At 41.8% G+C, this 20,287-nt stretch overlaps 1 protein-coding gene across 3 annotated transcripts in view; it reads left to right on the top strand.

Annotated features, from left to right (window-relative positions):
• FAM13C (family with sequence similarity 13 member C) overlaps positions 1-20,287 on the top strand; it is a 139,285-nt gene that overhangs the window by 56,735 nt on the left and 62,263 nt on the right. For all 3 annotated transcript variants that reach the window (XM_060090264.1, XM_060090255.1, XM_060090246.1), the window contains one exon: positions 8,665-8,783. In XM_060090264.1, coding sequence (XP_059946247.1) covers positions 8,665-8,783 — 119 coding nt within the window. The remainder of the gene's footprint in view (positions 1-8,664; positions 8,784-20,287) is intronic.

Here is a 20,287-nt window from a genome sequence, read left to right as displayed (position 1 = left end):
TTTCCATGATTTTGGATCATCTTTACTGTCATTCCTCTGAATTCTTTTTCAAGTAGACTCCCTATTTCCTCTTCATTTGTTTGGTCTAGTGGGTGTTTACCTTGCTCCTTCATCTGCTCTGTCTGTCTCTGTCTTCTCATTTTGCTTAACTTACTGTGTTTGGGGTCTCCTTTACTCAGGCTGCAGGTTTGTAGTTCCGATTGTTTTTGGTGTCTGCCCCCAGTGGCTAGGGTTGGTTCAGTAGGTTGCATAGGATTCCTGGTGGAGGGGAGTAGTGCCTGTGTTCTGGTGGATGAGGCTGGATCTTGTCTTTCTGGTGGGCAGGACCGCATCCGGTGGTGTGTTGTAGGGTGTCTGTGAGCTTATTATGATTTTAGGCAGCCTCTCTGCTAATGGGTGGGGTTGTGTTCCTGTCTTGCTAGTTGTTTGTCATAGGGTGTCCAGCACTGTGGCTTGCTGGTCGTTGAGTGGAGCTGGGTCTTAACATTGAGATGGTGATCTCTTGGTGGGCTCTTGCTGTTTGATATTACATGGAGCTGGGAGGTCTCTGGTGGACTAATGTCCACCAGAGGCACAGGCCTGACACCCCACCAGAGCACCAAGACCGTGTCAGCCACACGGCTCAGAAGAAAAGGGAGAAATAAAGAATGAAATAAAACAAAGTTATTAAAATAAAAAATGAAAAAATTGTTAAAAATAAAAAAAATTTAAAGTGAGAAATAAAAGAACAAAAGAAAGAAAAGAGTAACCAAACCAAAAAACAAATCTACCAATGATAATAAGTGCTAACAACTATGCTAAAAAAAAAATGAAAAAAAATGGACAGAGAGAATCCTAGGACAAATGGTAAAAGCAAAGCTATACAGACAGAATCACACAAAGAAGCATACATATACACACTTAGAAAGAGAGAAAAAATGAAAGAATATATATATAAAAATAAAGGAACAGAGCAACCAAATCAGTAAACAAATCTACCAATGATAATATATTGTAAATACTAAACTAAGATAAACATAAAACCAGAAAAAAATTAGATGCTGAAAGCAAACCCCAAGTCTACAGTTGCTCCCAAAGTCCACCACCTCAATTTTGGGATGATTCATTGTCTATTCATGTATTCCACAGATGCAGGGTACATCAAATTGATTGTGGAGATTTAATCTGCTGCTCCTGAGGCTGCTGGAAGAGATTTCCCTTTCTCTTCTTTGTTCACACAGCTCCCGGGGTTCAGCTTTGGATTTGGACCCGCCTCTGTGTGTAGGTCACCTGAGGGTGTCTGTTCTTCGCTCAGACAGGACGGGGTTAAAGGAGCAGCTGATGAGAGGGCTCTGGCTCACTCAGGCCATGGGGACTGGGGAGGGGGTATGGAATGTGGGGCGAGCCTGAGGCTACAGAGGCCGTCCTGACGTTGCACCAGCCTGAGGTGCGCCGTGTGTTCTCCTGGGGAAGTTGTCCCTGGATCCCGGGACCCTGTCAGTGGCAGACTGCACAGGCTCCCCGGAGGGGAGGTGTGGAGAGTGACCTGTGCTCGCACACAGGCTTCTTGGTGGTGGCAGCAGCAGCCTTGGCGTCCCATGCCCATCTCTGGGGTCCGCGCTGATAGCCGTGGCTCGTGCCCGTCTCTGGGGCTCATTTAGGCGGTGCCCTGACTTCTGTGGGCAGACAGGGAAGGAATCCCCTCTCCTCATGAACCCCAAAACAATGGTCTCTTGCCTCTTTGGCAGCTCCAGACCTTTTCCTGGACTCCCTCCCGGCTAGCTACGGTGCAGTAGCCCCCTTCAGTCTGTGATCATGCAGCCAACCCCAGTCCTCTCCCTGCGATCCGACCGAAGCCTGAGCCTCAGCTCCCAGACCCTGCCCGCCCCGGCTGGTGAGCAGACAAGGCTCTCGGGCTGGTGAGTGCCAGTCGGCACAGATCCTCTGTGCGGGAATTTCTCCGCTTTGCTCTCCGCACCATTGTAGCAGCGTTCTCCTTGGCTCTGAAGCTTCCCCCCTCCCATCCCCACCCCCCGTCTCCGCCAGCGAAGGGGCTTCCTAGTGTGTGGAAACCTTTCCTCCTTCACAGCTCCCTCCCTGACATGCAGGTCCCGTCCGTATTCTTTTGTCTCTGTTTTTTCTTTTTTCCTTTGCCCTACCCAGGTACGTGGGGAGTTTCTTGCCTTTTGGGAGGTCTGAGGTCTTCTGCCAGCAATCAGTAGGTGTTCTGTAGGAGTTGTTCCACATGTAGCTGTATTTCTGATGTATTTGTGAGGAGGAAGATGATCTCCACATCTTACTCCTATGCCATCTTGGAAATCTCCCCTTTTTGTAGAGTCTTTAGTGTTTTCTCTGTATAATGTCATCTGCAAATAGTGACAGTTTTACTTCTTCCTTCCCAATTTAGATGACTTTCATTTCTTTTTTTTGCCTAATGGCTCTGGCCAGGACTTCCAATGCCTAAGTCAGCCTGCACTTACTGGAAGCACCTGTCCAGGAAACCTAACACACATCAATTACAATCCTCCAACTCATCTTTAGTTAGTTTACCTTACACAAGGAGGTAGGCCCTGCTAGCCTTATAAGCAAATCCCCATCCTGTTAGCCAATCATGTCCTGCTTCTGTGTTGCCTCTTCTAATGCTCTATAATACTTACTCTTGCCTAAAATCCCTCAGGAACAGTGTTCTGTTGCTTAATAGGTACTGTATTCCCCAAGCCATGGTTTGTTTCCTCTTGAGTAAAGGACATCAAACTAATTACAATTTGTTTTAGTTTTGTCATTTGACAATAATAAATTTGGGATGTTGAAACATAGTGGACAGAACTCCAAATTCGGATTTAGGAGATTGGGATTAGCTCAAGTGGAACAGTATGGTCCCATTTCATGCAACTTTGAATTAAATGTTGAATGTAAAGTATTAAGTCTCTCAATGTAAACAATTTGAAATAGTGTAATTCTCCCCCCAGATTTATCAAGATTTGCATAATTTCAAAGCTGTTTGGGTCTATTGAATTATAAGCTGTGTTTATTTTATTGAAATATTTCCACTTTAGCTAGTGAACAGAAATACCCAATATCTTCTGTTAATGGGAATGGTCTTAAAATATATAAATCTCAGTTAGATTTTGCAGGGTCTTCAGGAAGGCATCTCTTGTGTAAAAGACAATCTTTCTGTCCTAGGTAAGTCATCTGTCTTGTCTTCTCTTGATTATTCTTATTCTCACTGCAGAAAACTGGGAGAGTAAAATCCACCTCCTAGTTTTAAATGAGGAAATATAGGTTAGACGTGCCTAGTTTAGTGTTGGTACAGATCAGGCACTCAGTGAATGTTATTTGGAAAGTGGACAAGATAGACAATATAATTTGAGTGTGATTTGGAAAGTGGACAAGATAGACAATATAATTTGAATGTCTGTTTTCTACTAGAAATTCTTACAACTCTAAGCAGTAAACTAGGTGATATCTCTGTATTACAAGTAAGGAAATAGGACCAGAGGAGATTCTACTTCGGGGATATGTGTGGACTTTGAACTGATGCCTTCCTTCCTGCATGACTTACTTTATTCTGTGTTGAAATAGTGACTAAGGTAGGCAGAAATTATTTTAAAAATGGGACTGATAGGTCTGAAGAAATAGTGATCTACGTTCCCTGTTTCTTAAGGGGTCAGAACATTAATAATAAGATGCACATTTTTTAAAAGAAATTTAAATAATCTCTTCCAGGGCTTCCTTTCCCCCAATTATGAAATGAATGTGATAATAACAAATAGTTCTTTTTTTTTTTTTTTGCGGTACGCGGGCCTCTCACTGCCGTGGCCTCTCCCGTTGCGGAGCACAGCCTCCAGACGCACAGGCTCAGTGGCCATGGCTCACGGGCCCAGCCGCTCCGCGACATGTGGGATCCTCCCAGACCAGGGCACAAACCCGTGTCCCCTGCCCCGGCAGGCGGACCCTCAACCACCGCACCACCAGGAAAGCCCACAAATAGTTCTTTTAATCAGGGGTGAAAGTCTTTAAAACTCCCAATTATTCGGAAGGACTTTAAGTCACTTTCACAGACATATGCAGTTTTAAGATAATAGAAACTTTAGGGTGATATAGGATAGGGTGTATTTATAACACTTTTCCTGTTTGTTCTAAGAGCTGAAAATATGTGTTCTTCTGAACTATGGAGATATCAGATGCATTAATCATGTAGTAATTAGAGCTCTTGGGAAGAACACACTCTCATAAATGCAAGCCATTTTTATTAACAATGGAATGATTAGTTATAAAGCCATTTAATTTAAAATTTAAGCCAGCAATCGGAGGAAATAACATTTTAAATCAATTTCAGAATAGAATGGTCATAGATAAACTTCAAGTGTGAGAAGATTGAAAGAAGTGACTGTTTTGACTCGCCACGTCTTGGAAGGAAGGTTTAGAGGATGCATATGTCTTTGAGGCCCAAGGGTAATACTCTGGGCGTACTAGAGCAGATGGGCAAAAACTGGAATGAGGATGGAAAATTCGTTCTTCTGGGTCATGGATTTGTACAAATTGGAAAACTTGGAAGGGCCTGAAGCAGTGGAGATGCCATTGGATTAAAACTAGATTCTCTCAAGTTCTTTATGAGCCAGCTGAACTCACTAAAATCCCAACAAGGACAAAATATCATATTTCACCACTTCTACTTAGAGACACCTGTTTTTTTTCCTTAACCCAGCTGGGGTTTTGAGCCTCTGAACCTGATTAGTAGACAGCTTTGCTCTTGTCATTGTGTATACTATCTTAGCCTCTGCTCATGGATCAGAATATAACCAAAGTAACATTTGTTTTAGTATGAAATATCTTTCTTCTGAGAAATATCTTTCTTCTGAAATATCTCAGATCATTTTTTTTTTTTTTTTTTTGTGGTACGCGAGCCTCTCACTGCTGTGGCCTCTCCCGTTGTAGAGCACAGGCTCCGGACATGCAGGCCCAGCGGCCATGGCTCACGGGCACAGCCACTCCACGGCATGTGGGATCTTCCTGGACCGGGGCACGAACCCATGTCCCCTGCATCAGCAGGCGGACTCTCAACCACTGCGCCACTAGGGAAGCCCTGAAATATCTCGGATCTTAATCAATTTGTTTGTTCCTGCATATAAGCAGAAAACCCACAAATCACTTTACTGAGGCTGGGCTTGGAACATGCAGGAGGTGAGGTTGAAGAGTAGAAAAGCATGGTTGGGAGCAGGAAAAGATGTAGGATGACTCCTCTTACAGGTACCCCATCCAGACTATGCCTGACCAGGTGGTAGGAAGACAGACCTGGAGGAGACCTTCTTGGCTTCTACTTCCCTTGTTCCCTTGGTCAGTTTGGACCTGCCCATTTGACAAGCACATTAACACAGAAGTAGGCAAGTTGGTGTCTGCCCTCTCACACTTTAGTTTTTGTTAGAAACAGATTTTAAAGTTCTTTGGGGCAGGGATGTCTTATTTACTTTTATATAACCCTCTTAACTATCAACATCCTCAGTATGTAGTAGGTGATTGCTTTTTTTATTGAAGTATAGTTGACATTTTATGTTGTATTAGTTTCAGGTGTACACCATAGTGGTTCAACATCTGTATGTATAACACATTGATCACCATGATATGTCTACTAACCATCTGTCACCATACAAAGTTGCTACAGTATTGTTGAATATATTCCCTATGTTGTACATAACTTACCTTTGACTTATAACTGGAAGTTTATACCTCTTGAATCCCCTTCACCTATATTGCACGACCTCCCACCCACCTTTCCTCTGGTGATCATCAGTGCTGTTCTCTGTATCCATGTGTCTGTTTCTGTTTTGTTTTGCTTGTTCATTTGTTGTTTAGATTCCATGTGTAAGTGAAATCATACAGTATTTGTCCTTCTCTGTCTGACTTATTTCACTTAGTGTAATGCCCTCTAGGTCCATCCATGTTGCTGCAAATGACAAGATTTCATTCTTTTCTTATGACTGGGTAATATTCAGTGTGTGTGTGTGTGTGTTTATACCATCCTTTTTATCCCTTCTTCTATTGATGGACACTTAGATTGCTTTCATATCTTGGCTATTATAAATAATGCTGCAATGAACATAGGGGTGCATATATCTTTTCAAATTACTATTTTCATTTTCTCTGGATAAATACCCAGAGGTGGAATCACTGAGTCATAAGGCGGTTCTAGTTTTAATCTTTTGAGAGAACTCCATACTGTTTTCCATAGTGGCTGAACCAATTTACATTCCCACCAAAAGTGCATGAGGGTCCCCTTTTCTCTACATCCTCACCAACATTTATTTGTTGGCTATTATCAAAAAGACATTCTGACAGGTGTGAGATGATATCTCATTGTGGTTTTGATTTGCGTTTCCCTGATGATTAGTGATGTTGAGCATCTTTTCCTGTGTCTGTTGGCCATCTGTATGTCTTCCTTGGAAAAATGTCTATTCAGGTCCCCTGCCCATTTCTTAATCAGATTTCTTTTTGTTACTGAGTTGTGTGAGCTCTTTGTATATTTTGGATATTAGCCCCTTATTGGATACATGATTTGCAAATATCTATTCCCATTCAGTAGGCTGCCTTTTTATTTTGTTGATCATTTTCTTTGCTGTACAAAAGCTTTTTAGTTTGACATATTGCCATTTATTTATTTTTGCTTTTGTTTCTACAATCCATGGGAATCCAGCAGCGTGTGGCCTGTAACCCTTCTCAACCTCCGTGGGTTCAAAGGATTAGATAAAACACTGTCTTTGGGGGAAAAAACTACTCTTTCTTAAAAGGGTTAAGTTTTAAAGGAATGGAAATTTCTGGTTTAAATTGTTTAGAAATGAGAAGGGCCATTTCTTTACATCTACAAGTAAGGTGGCTTCTAAATATGATGTTTAAAATAATATTATTAGTATAGAAACCTGAAACAAGCATCCCACCACAAAAATAAGTTTGATTTTGCTGAACTCACTTGGGTTAAGTCTCCAAGGATTTCCTTAACACCAGTTTCAGAATACTGAGCTTCGAGGGAATTTTTGTAAAAGGACTATTATCATCATCAATAGCTCCCATCCACTGTGTGCCTCCAGCTGGTAAGTAGTGAAAGAGCATCTTGTTCAACAACCTTGTGAGCTTGGAGTATTATCTCCATTTTACAGACAAGGAAACTGAGGTCCAGATAATGGATGGGATTTGCCTAAGGTCACATACCAAGTATACTTGCAAGCAGTGCTGTCTCACTTGAAAACCATTGTTTGGGGAAACTTGGCCAGTATTTGAATAGCTGTAGAATTTTTCACAAGCAACTGCTATGTCTAGGGAAGTACTGCATACTAATGGAACCCTTTCATGTGGTGTGTCTTCTTGCCTGAAGCTGGAGGCTTAGAAAAATTAAAGAAAGGATCTTGGTGGTTCTAATTCATTCCTTTTCCTCAGCTCTGCTCTCACTTTCCATTTTACCCCTCTCATAGGAAGGCATCCCTATGATTTTGCTCTAGAAGCTTGTGATGGCTACTTGACAAATAGCCCCACCAAATTATGCTAGTACAATATTTTAGAAAAATGATTTCTGACATATGGAGACACCTGACATATTGGCACTTGTACTGACTTCAACCTATACCCCTAAGAGAGGAGCTTGGTCTGTATTGTCTCCACAGTACAGTACACTGTACACTGCACCGTCAGACCCAAGTTCACTGTATCACATGAATATTTTGACTGCATGACAGTAGCCATCTGGATTTTCTGAGTTTCTCACTGAATTTGGTTTTAGTATTTCATTTATCAGGTAAAGAGAGGCTGTTTTATCCTACGGAAAATTTGTCAGAGCTTTGGCATTGTTCAAATACTGTAGTGGTTCAACTGCTGAGCATATAAAAATCTTTCATTTTGGGTTTGTGTGTCCTTGTATTGAATACAGATTCATTTTAGCTTTGGTGTGTTCATGATACTCTCTAGAATTAGCTTCTGGAGTTTTTGTAAATTAATGAGTGGAGTTTATTATGGGATAATGGGACCAACATAGTGATTTCTTTGGATTCAGTGTAACCCATGACAGGTGTAGGGGGGATGTGCGCATGTGTTTGGGGGGGGAGGGGAGAGTACCAAGCATACTTGGGATTTGGATTTTATAAAAATGACTTGTTCCTTGGTTTTCAGATTAACTTAAAGTTCTTTCTTATTATGGGAATAATGTATGATTATTGTATAAAAAAATATAGATGAGTACACGAAAGAAAAAAAAATGACATCTTAAGTGTTAGTCACTGTTAAGATTTTGGTTTACTTGATGCCAATTTGTGTGTGTGTGTGTGTGTGTGTGTGTGTGTTTCTGTGTCTGTGTACATTCATACATGTTTGTGCAAAAATGAGCTTATGCTGTAAATATTCTAGAAATTGTATTTGCACATCTATTCATTAAATACTCTTCTCTCATATTTTTAATATAAAAAATAAGTTGTAAATTTTAGGTTATTATTATTTTTTCCTTATTCTGAAATCTTGCAGCAAATGACTGTTAGAAAGGTGCTTTTTAAGTTTCGGATCGCTCATGGGCCCCCTTCCCCACAGCCCTTGGTAGCATGTGTTTTGCATGGCTGCTGCCCTCCCCTGTGACCCACACCCTGCCGGAGAACACTGTGGAACTGATGGCTGCTGACAGTTCATCTGCTTTTCCTATTTTTCTTGCAGGAGACAGAGCATGTGGTACCCAGCCAGTCAGAGTGTCGGGGGAGAACAGGAACGCCAGCTCAGGAGAGTCCGCAAAACCACACCTTCAGGTGCCAGGAAACCGTGCGAGCTCAACGAAGGTGGGCCCTTTGTTGTCAGAAGTTGCACTTGGCCTTGGGTTCCTTTCCCAGAAATGCTAACACCTGTGCTTGCTACCCCTGCACAAGAGGAAAGGCTTTCTGACTTTTGTTGGCATCTCTTGAAGTCAGAGAAGCTCCTTAAAGGGACCTAGAGGGAGAATCATTGAGTCTAAGAGAAATGTAAATAACCTACTTTCTCTGCCTTCAGTTTGAAGATAATCAGCCTTAAGGCTCAGAGAGGAGCGGAGACTCTCCTACCCTGAGAGAGAGAAACGCTGATTTCATTTTGTCCTCTTTCATTCCACACTAGAGAGGACTGGGTTTTCTTCTGTGATAATGGTAATTGGTCATGACAGTGTAGAAGTCAGGCCAGTTGCTTTTCGCATATTCTGTCATTTAGCCCTCACCCCTTCCCCAAAAAGTGGGTACTCCTAGCCCCATTTTATGGAGAAGGAGCCCGAGGCTGAGAGGTCAAGGCACTTGACTGATATTGTACAAGTAAAACAGGCTGAGCCAGAATTTGAACCTACAAATGTCTGATTAGAGCATAGCAGCCGTGGCTCCTGTGCTGATCCAGGTGGTGTCTCTAAGCCCTGAAGTGGCCCTGGGGCTGACCCCTCTGGTCTCCGGGACCTGCTAGAGACGGCCCTGGGTCAGGGCAAGAATGTGGGTGGGAGGCTGTCCGAAGCAGGGTTGGCATGGCATTCAGTTGGGAGCCTGGCCTTGCAGCTGTCTATGGAAAGTCTCTTCTGGAAATAAACAGAAGAAAGAATTCAACTTCTAGTTGTGTCAGCTGTCTTTGTAGGATCTTGTGTACAGTGTAATCATAGCTCTCACTCAGTGGAAAGGGAGGGCTATGCTTCTGGGCATGACTTTTCAAAATTTTTTCTAAGGCAGCAGAGTCTAAATGAATCAACAACGACAGACAAGATTGGCTGTGCTATGAAATTGTGCTTTTTAAAAAATTTTTGTCAGAGTAGAGTTGAGTTAAAATGTTGTGTTAGTTTCTGCTGTACAGCAAAGTGAGCCAGTTATACATATACATATATCCACTCCTTTTTAGCTTCTTTTCCCGTATACATTACAGAGTATTGAGAAGAGTGTCCTGTGCTATACAGTAGGTCCTTATTAGTTATCTATTTTATATATAGTGAAATTGTGCTTTAAAATATTCAACGTACTAAATTTAGAATCAGAGAGTCCCAAAGGGTTAATGGAGACCCCAAAAGTAAGGTGATCCATTATCCAGTTGGACTCTTCAACACCTTTTTTCACCTCCTCGCTGGTTGCCATCTATTGTCTCTTTATTCTTACTTGACCTCAGATCGGGTAAGACTCAGCCCTGTCATTTCTCTGCTAACCAGGACACTCACCTTCCTATTGGAGGCCTTACTATAACAAAGCTGTTTTAGGTTGACTAGAATCAATTTAGGCAGTGACCCTGTCTTCCCCACCAGACTGGTGCCTGCATCTCTCAGCAAGAATAAGGCCAACTATATTCCCATGCATATTTCAAAATCATTAAAAAGACAGAAAAAAACACACACAAAAACCAAGACGAAATCCTTCATGCTTGCATATGCAAGGCATGGTGCCCTTTGGTCTGGATACTCCACAGAGGCTGATAGGGGAAAATGACATTAGCAATCTACCTTCTCAAAGACGCTCGATGTTTGGTAAACTTAAAACCGATCTGTTTCCCATCTGCAGTGGTAATATTACTGTTATCAGAGGGCAAGTCGGAAATTTAATAGGATTCTGCTCTGGGGATCATTCACATATGACTAGGGAGAGCTAAGTGTATTGAATTAGAAAAGTCCTCATGAGGAAACATACAGAGCAGCAACTCCTACACTTGGGGGTGTGGAGTTATAGTTCATTCAGATTCTCAGATCTATGGCACTTTCCTCAGAAAAAAAGAGATGCACATACACACAAAAGTTTGTGTAACATTTTAGGCTGTTCCTAGACTTCTTCTGCATGTCAGGAGAAGGAACCGAATACATGGTCACTGGGCAGCCTTCCTCCTTGAGTCAGGCTTGTCTCCTCCAAAACAGATCTGGCCTGTCTTCCTCTATGCTTTAGCAAACCTCCATAGGACCCCAAATACCTTCTTGTTCTCTTCTCCTTTTTCCTTTCTAGCCTCCATGTTCTGCTTTGACAGGATCTAGCTTTCTGAGCTAGCAGCATTCCAGAATTGCCTGTGCACCAGAGTTGACAGTCACAGCGTCTGGTGTTAAGCTGCAGATCAGGAGTTGTGAGGCCAGTTATGTCTGGTATATTAGGTTGAGTACTTAGATCAGGATGGTAACCTTTAAACTACAGAGGTTTTTTTTGTCACAGCCATGGTGGCGTCACCTAGGATCACTCTAATGGAACTTAAAAAGAAAACTCTAAATATTACAGGGATTGTGAAATTTGATGAACTGGTGAAATGAGAGCTGAGGCTAAAAACAACTTTGAGTCAGGTAGCTCACATTCCCGATAACATTGCTCTTCCATTTTAAAACCAGCCAACGGCCAGGTGCAGGCATATTGTGTCCAATAAGATCTCGATAGAGACATGAGGACTGTAATAGAACACTCCAGACCTAAGTCTGGCTCAAAGTGAGGGAAGAAGCCAGGCTAAATCTTAGCAGGTGTAAAATGCCACCTTCTTGGGGAAGGGGGCTGGGGAGGAGCATGTTCTTATCATAATGAGCACTTTGAGAAAGGAAGGAAAGATCTTTCTACAGCAAGGAGCTGTCAAGGGGTCACATGTGGTTTGGGTGGGACTCAAAAGGGTAGTTAGTGTTCAGAGAATGAATCCATCCTTGTAGAAGGGAGGTTTTGGAGCTGCTTGTGTTGTGGGGTGGTATTGATCTTCTCACGCGTGCCAGAGGGAAATAGTTTCATACCTTCAGCTCAGAGAGCATGTTGTTGAGCTTTTCCTAGTGCAAGGGACGTTTATCTGTGTGTCTAAATGAGCTTTAGGGAGGTCTATGAATGTTTTTGCCAAAGTTTGAGTGTCTGTATACTATATTGGTTTTCTGTTGCTACTGTAACAAATGACCACAAACCTGTGACTTAAAACAACACAAATTTATAATCTTATACTTCTGTAGGATAGATGACCAACATGGGTCTCACTGGGGTAAAATAAAGGTGTCAGCAGGCCTACATTCCTTTCTGGAGGTTCGAGGGGAGAATGGATATATTTCCTTGCCTTTTCCAGTTTCTGGGTGCTGCGTACATTGCTTGGCTTATGGTCTTTTCCTCCATTTTCAAAGCTAGCAACGTTGCATCTCTCTTAGCATTCTTCCATATGTTTCCTTCTGACCGTATTACCGAGTCCAAGCTTCTACTGCTTGTCTCATGAGAGGCCACTAAATCGAGAATGAGGTGTTGGGGCAAGGAAGAGTGACTTTATTTGGAAAGCCAGCAGACTGAGAAGAAGGTGGACTCTTGTCACAAAGAACCATCTTCCCTGAGTTAGAATTCAGGCTTCTTTTGTACTAAAAGGGGAGAGGATGTGGCTGGTTGCTGCACACTTCTTGGTACCAGAATCCTTTGCTCTTGCAGCTGTCCATGTAGGTCTGATCACAGTGTTCCCATAAACCTCCAACAAGACAAGGTTATTCTCTGTTCTGCAACTTTTAATCTCTGTATGAATGGAAAAGTGTTAAACCTTTAAAGGTCAGAGCCTTGAGAATGGGCTACCATGAATATTTCAGGCTATGGGCAACATTTTTTTTTTTTTTTTTTACAAAAGTGCAGAGCCAACATGACTAAGCATAGCCAACAGAGCACAAGGGTTAGAGCTAAAGGAACAGATTCAATATGGGGTCAGGTTTGTTCTTTTCTTACAACCAAGGGCAGGAAAATTGTTCTGATTTTAAGGATTCAAGTGATTAGATTGGGTCCACTCAGATAGCCCACTATAATCTCTCCATCTCAAGGTCCTTAGCTTAATCACATCAGCAGAATCCCTTTTGTCATGTAAGGTAACAAGGGAAGGGGGACAAGGAATAAGCACATAGACATCTTCTTGGGCCACATTATTCTGCCTACTACATATGTTTTTCCAGGGAAAAATCTCTAAAGCATTTATCAGAATTTCCTATGCTACCCATTATCCCCCAAAAGGTTTATTTAGACTCACTGTATTAATTTCTTCCTACCTCCAAGTTTGCTTGCTCTTCTGAATTCCCTCAACAGAGCCAAACTCAGATATTGATGTAGCCCACTCTGCCCTGTTTCTTTGCAACCTTCCTTCTATTTACCAGCTCCCCTCATGGTTCTATTATATTCCTTGGCAGTATAGTGCCCCACATCAGAGATCTCAAACTCAGTGTCCTGCACGTGTATCTAGTGTGGAGGTATATTTGACTTGTAGACTGTTGTAAAAATATTTTGATTCAGTGTTTAAATATTAGAGTCTTTATGGCTTTTTTACATTGTTTTGAAAAATCTGAAAATGGGATAACCCAGGATGTACATTCCTACAAGGCAGCAGGTAGCTGGAGTTGAGAAGCAGCTCTCCGTTTTTTCACAGCTCCTACCCAGATCTCTTTATTAATTTATGCTTTTGCCTGGCTCCTATAGGCATTTGATTTAAAATGCCTGCTTCCATCCTTTTCTTCCCAGCAACTGCTCATCCTTAGGACTCTAGCTGCCTGGAGCTAAGCCCTAATAAGGTGACGGCTGATAATACCTTAATGCCTCCTTCTGCAAGATGATGTGTTTACATTTTTTTTAACAGCTTTATTGGAGTATAATTGCTTTACAATGGTGTGTTTCTTTTTAATAACAAAGTGAATCAGTTATACATATATCCGGATGTGTTTACATTTTAACTTGGATTTTCAGTGTATCTGAGTGGTGAGGCTGCATATTACCCTTCTCTGGCATGCTCCTACGTACCTGGAGCTTTTCAAAACACGGAAAAGTATAGAACTGCATTTAGTTAGAGCCAGAATGAAGCCTTAGTAATCATTAAATACAACCCTCTCATTTTCTAGTTTGACCCCCAGTGAGGCTGTGATTTGGTTAAGCCCCCACTTCCCTTGTAATAGAACCAAGATAAGCACCATCAATCTGTTTAGAGCAGTCAGTTGATGAATATGCATCAATTTGATTGATTTTTATGGCTAACGCCAAACGCCAGTGCCAATTCTGTAAACACTCAGATATGACAAAGGGGACTTTATGAATGTAAGAGAATACAGTGAAGTTGGGGATTTCTTACCCAGCTAAGTAAATTTACTTTTGAGAGTGATTAACTCCCTTGTGTTTAAGATATTGTATTAAAATTTATGACAGCATTAAGCCTTTTAGTGTCATTAAAACCTCGCCTGTATAAACAGGAGCTATCCTATAGCAATGTGTTGCTACTAATTAAGTTGGTGGTTACATTTGTGAATTGGAGTTCATTAGCCTCTTCATCCGGAAGTCCCCAGTTAGAGGGGGTTGAAGATTGGGGTATTAGCAAGGATAATGGCCTTTGATGGCTTTGACTATTTTTGTAACATTCCAGATAAAAGAAAAAGCTTTGTTGCTTTATGGAAAGAGGAAGTTTTGTTGCCAGCAACTTTTCCATGGGGGATAAATCCTTTCATCTTTTGTTTTTGAGATAGACAACTTGTGTGTGTTTTAATAGCTACTTGTTTCTTGTTCAAATGTTTTTTGAGAAGTAGGCAGAGTCTAAATGGGCTCTGCTAAAAAGAGAAAGAATGACTAAGGGAATGAGCATCCAGAGAGTTTTAATAATAAAGAGCTTAAGATCTGCCTTCTTGGACTGTACCAGAGCAGGAGCTCTGCGTGCTGTCAGTGTGTTCTTGTTAGTGTGCTTTTAGGATTTTTTAAATGGGGGGTGGGGGTATAGTAGAGATAAAAACATTAGTTTGTCTTGACAATATTTTGAGAGTCCCTGGTATGCAGTTGGGCAATGAGTGCGTTCTAAAAATAGCTTTCTTTGCTTATACTGCATAGGAAGGCAGCTGTATAGTGAGGGCTCTTCTCATCCCCCCATCCTGCCTTCACCCCCATGGGTGCAGAAGCAAGCTGGTGGAATGGAAAAAACATTCAAATTAAGAAATGCAGGGTCTTATATTTAAGACCATATGATATCACGTATATGTGGAATCTAAAATATGACACAGATGAACCTATCTGTGAAACAGAAACAGACGCACAGACATAGAGAACAGACTTGTGGTTGCCAAAGGGGAGGTTGGTGGGGGGGAGGAATGGATTGGGAGTTTGGGATTAGCAGATGCAAACAATTACATATAGGATGGCTAAACAACAAGGTCCTACTGTATAGCACAGGGAACTATATTCAATATCCTGTGATAAACCATAACGGAAAATAATATGAAAAAGGATGCATATATATAACTGAATCACTTTGCTGTACAGCAGAAACTAACACAACATTGTAAATCAACTGTACTTCAATAAAATGAATTTAAGAAAAAAAGAAATGCAGGGTCTTATCCCATGTCTATCAGGTGACCTTGGTCACGTCACTGAAATCCCTAAGTCCCCTCCCCAAACACAAGTTTGGGTAAGGTGATTTCTAAAGCCCCCTCTGGCTCTAACACTGAAAACGCTCAACACTCTGGATGTTTGAAGGATTAGACACAGGAAGACTTTAGCTTAATAATACAAGCTCTTGCAGTCACAGATAAAAATAATTCATCCTCCCTGCTGTAGAGCACAAAAAAATCCCACACCAAATCCTTAAACTGTTGATTGAAAAAGAGCCCACACTTGATTATTCTGGGAACGAAGCCCTCTTCTTCTTCTTTTCTTTTTCTTTTTTTCTGAAGGAGTCTGCCCTTGATCACTTGATAAAATGTTAGCTCGTTCGCTGGACAATGTTTAGCATAAAGATAAAAGGGAAACTCATTCTTTCATTAAAAATAATAATAATAAAATAAGTGAAACATGGTTTTTTTGGAAAATACAGTAAATTCCAAGGAAATAAACATTTCTTGTAATTGTACCACTCATATATAACCTCTGTTACCATTGTAGTATATGTTTTTATGTCATTGCTGTTGTTTTAATGTGGGCATAAAAAAGAATGGTGTGTGAAAGGGACTTCCTGATTCCTTAGGGTTTGAGTCTGTTAGAAGTACTGTTTATTTAAAGCAGGCCCCAGAGTATAAAGCTAGATGAGAATGCATTCTGACGATAGTCTTTATACAGAAGCTAATAGAGTAATGGTTTAATTATCACAAGACTGCTGAGTTCATTTATAACTAAGGTGAACAAATTTGATTTTCTATAACAAATACTTTAACATACAATTTTCTGTAAGAGACTTGTTTTACACACTTTGCTGTCATTACAGCCCTGTGTTAGAAATGATATTTCTAGGAGATTGAACAAAAAACTTTGTCCTTAACATCTCAATATCTTGGAAAGCTTCTTGGCCTAATCTGGAATAGATTTAAGAGAGAAATTTCAATGATGATTATAGGAGACAGTATGTGTTTAAACTTAAATCTAATTTAGAACTTTGACTAGCTGTTTAAGTGTGCCGTGTTCCTGAGGCCATAGGCTGTTCTTCAGCTTACTCTTCATCTTCCCAATGAGGCAGTGGTTCTGTGATGTATTGTCACACACACACACACACACACACCTATATAAGGACACACACAGCTCCCACCACCCCCCTCTATTTTTTTCCTTTATCAATGCTAGATAAAACATTTTTGATGTAATTTATACATATGTATATATATGAAATATATATATATATCAATTTTCTTCATATGTGAAATCTTAGAGACATATTTCGGTGTAACTTGTTTGTCCTACTTAATACTGTATTTTTCAACATCATAAAATTTTTAAAAATATTCATGGCTGGGAATATTCTATTCTATGGATAGACCATCATTGATTTAACTAATTCCAAATTATTTGATATTTTGGTTAGTTCTAGGATTTATATCTGTAGATATTTCTGTAGTAACAATTGTTGAAAAATATTTTTAAGTACATCCATTGTAGTTTCCTTGGTTTGTACTTAAGGGTAATAGCTGTCTAGGTGTAGGATTTGAAATGGGTAACCCAGCTGAGACTTAGAATGTAAATTTTTCAATTATCTGATCATGGAAGGAGATAGGAATATAATGGATAATTGATACCTCTGAGAGAACTAGATAGAAAGTCACGTGGCTGGATTCCTATGTATGGTGGAATCATAGGATAGTGGCTCCGGGTGAAACACTTGAGACAGTCCAATCCAACCCCCTTCTCCATACTCGGGTACTCTAGATACTTCTATTTCATCCGCTAGCCGTCATCGTTTTCTAGTTCAGATTGTGCTGAGCACAAGTGCCCATGACTCTCACATTCCCAGAGGACATTTGGAAGTTCTGTGGGGGTGGAACAATTCTTTGTTGTGTGGGGCTTCCCCACGCATGTCAGGGGCACCCCAGCATCGGTGCCCATCACAAATAACCCTCAATTGCCTAAATGCTCCCTAGAGGGCATACTACCACCCGCTTAAGAAATGCCAATCTGCATGATAGATATTTAAAACCACATTTTGTGGGAGTCTTTACTTACATGGGCACATGTTCATGATCTAGTGGGGAAAAAAGCAATTACATAACAGTATTACATTGTGATCCTCAAAGTCCTCAGACGTATCCCTCTGAAAGCTGGGGATCACAATGTTTATCCACACGCTCTCCTCCGTGTTCCGCTGGCTAAGGATTGCCCCCAGCAGAGGTTAACTCTCCCACACTTTCAGGCTAAGGGATTGAGCTCTGCCTTGAAAAAACCTTGAGGCAGAAAAATGAAGAGACTTGGCAGGTGCTTGAGGCGGATAATGCGAGTGAGCAGAGCTGTCCGTGGAACGGAAGCGTCTGCTGAGATCACTGTGCCCCCTGGGCTGAGCATTGCTCGCCCCAGGAGCAGGTGTCTGATCATTCTGTACTAAGTGAGTGGAATAGTGCGATGATGGAAGCAGAGAGCTTTGTGTCCTGCTCAGCAAACCAGGTGGTGCTATCATCATTATTAATGAAAATGCATTATTAGGACGTCTGCTCCTGCTGGGTCTCCTGTCCTAAATATCCTGTCCCAACTTTACCTTCTTACCTCTCCCAGTACCGATATTGTGGGCCTGACTCACTGCTCAGTTATTCTCCAGGCATTAGTGTGGTTCTGGCTGTTTCTGGGCTCTGTTCCAGCCCACCAAGGAGGGGTGCCTATTCCAGTGTGGCTGGGCTGCCTTATGTTTTGAGTTTCTCGGAGCATCTCCAGGGACTTAGCCTTTCCCTCTTCTGCAATATGTCCCCTGGGAGGCCAGGCCAGAAACACCCAGGTCACTGCCATACTCTCAGGATTCCCTCACCTGCACGCTTCAGCCGTTGGTCTTCTCCCATGTGGTTGCACCTGAACCTTTAGGGTGATGTTTTCCGGTTGGGGATGCCCTGAAGTACTTGTTAATTTCACATTACCAGTCCACGCCTCGGGAAATCCTGACCTAGTGAGTGTGGGTCCAGGAATCTCTGTTTGTTTGTTTTTTTAAATTAATTTTTATTGGAGTATAGTTGCTTTACAATGTGTTAGTTTCTTCTGTACAGCAAAGTGAATCAGCTATCCGTATACACACATCCCCTCTTCTTTGGAGTTCCTTCCCATTTAGGTCACCACAGAGCACTGAGTAGAGTTCCCTGAGCTATACAGTAGGTTCTCATTAGTTATCTATTTCATACATAGTATCAATAGTGTATATATGTCACTCCCAGTCTCCCAGTTCATCCCACACCCCCCTTTTCTCCCTTGGTGTCCCTATGTTTGTCCTCTACGTCTGTGTCTCTATTTCCGCTTTGCAAATAAGATCATCTGTACCATTTTTCTAGATTCCACATATATGGGTTAATATACAATATTTGGTATTCTCTTTTTTAAAATTAATTAATTTATGGCTGCGTTGGGTCTTCATTGCTGCACGCGGGCTTTCTCTAGTTGGAGCGAGTGGGGGCTACTCTTCATTGCAGTGCACTGGCTTCTCATTGCAGTGGCCTCTCTTGTCGCGGAGCATGGGCTCTACGCACCAGTGCTTCAGTAGTTGTAGCGCACAGGCTTAGTTGCTCCACGGCATGTGGGATCTTCCCAGACCAGGGCTCGAACCTGTGTCCCTTGCATTGGCAGGCGGATTCTTAACCACTGCGCCACCAGCAAAGTCCCTGTTTCTCTCTTTCTGACTTCCTTCACTCTGTATGACAGTCCCTAGGTCCATCCACGTCTCTACAGATGACCCAGTTTCGTTTCTTTTTATGGCTGAATAATAAGGAATCTGTTGTTAATAACACTGGTTGATTCTAGTCTTCAGAGAAGTGCAGTGGAAGGAGGGAGCCAAGCTTGGGTCCTCGCTACTGGGGGGCCTATACCTGGGGGTCAGCATTCCACCTCCAGCCCCAACACCCTTGTCCGCCTCTGAGAGTTCACTGGCCTGGACAAGGAGCTACATGGATGGAAAAGTGAGCTCTTGACATCTAGTTTTGTTTTCTGTCAGCCATCTCTTTGAAAGCCATTTTGAACTCTGTGCCTTGGTTTCTTTCTCTTTTGGAGTTGGCTGCCCAGTATTTGATCTCAGTCGTTTAGTGTAGAAATTTGGTAAAAAACCAGTAAGGGAATGTCTTTAATAGAGTCTACAGGGAAAGGAGCTTTATATTTGCTGGTATCGAGGGCTGTTACTATTTGTAATAATATTACTGGAATTCCTTGGCGTCCTGCCTGTGTCTGCATATAGAGCGATTGTTTGTATATAATGAATATTGTGCTCAGAGGGTTGTCCTCTTGGGATATACCTTTTGTTTTCAAAAGAGTTTCAGGAAACAACAGTCGTCCAGCCAGCAGACGGTCATCCGGGTATACATTAGTGTATCCTGTGTTGTTTTCTATTACAGAGGCTCATCCGAGGCAGTGGAATATCTTGAACTCTTAAGATGTGACCCGTGGTAGACACTGTTTAGCTTTCAGGTTCTGGTTCTTTATGAAGGACTCTGAGAAGTGTGTTGGATCCTCTGCTTTTACTTTCTGCCCAGATTTTCTAAACATGGGTTGGAAGGCCACTTGCTCAACTTTAGCAGGTCTCCTCAGGCAAGAAATGCATCTGCTTGTGGGAATGAGAGTCATGCCATCCTGGCAGTCCTGCTACGTGCCACAGGTGGAGGAGGGAGTATGAGTCTTATCCTAATCATTAAACACATTCAGGAATATACTGGAATTGATAGCAGCCCATGACCCTGGGACTAATCCTTTATTAGCAAACATGTGAGTGCCTGCTATCTGCCAATTGCCAGGCTTATCTCTAGAGAGAAAACATTGAGCAAGACTCATATGATCCCTGCCCCATAGAGCTTGCCATCATGAGAAAGAGACAATCAAATAATTAGACAAATACACAATTAGGGACTGAGACGTGCTACACGGCAGATGTGAAAGATCAGAATACAGTAATAAGTCCTATGAAAGGGAGGCCTGATTGGTTTGGT

The sequence above is a fragment of the Mesoplodon densirostris genome, chromosome 1 (genome assembly GCF_025265405.1).
Source record: "Mesoplodon densirostris isolate mMesDen1 chromosome 1, mMesDen1 primary haplotype, whole genome shotgun sequence".
Classification (NCBI taxonomy): domain Eukaryota; kingdom Metazoa; phylum Chordata; class Mammalia; order Artiodactyla; family Ziphiidae; genus Mesoplodon; species Mesoplodon densirostris.
The sequence above is the reverse complement of the archived record's forward strand: the minus strand, read 5'-3'. Positions and strand labels throughout refer to the sequence as shown.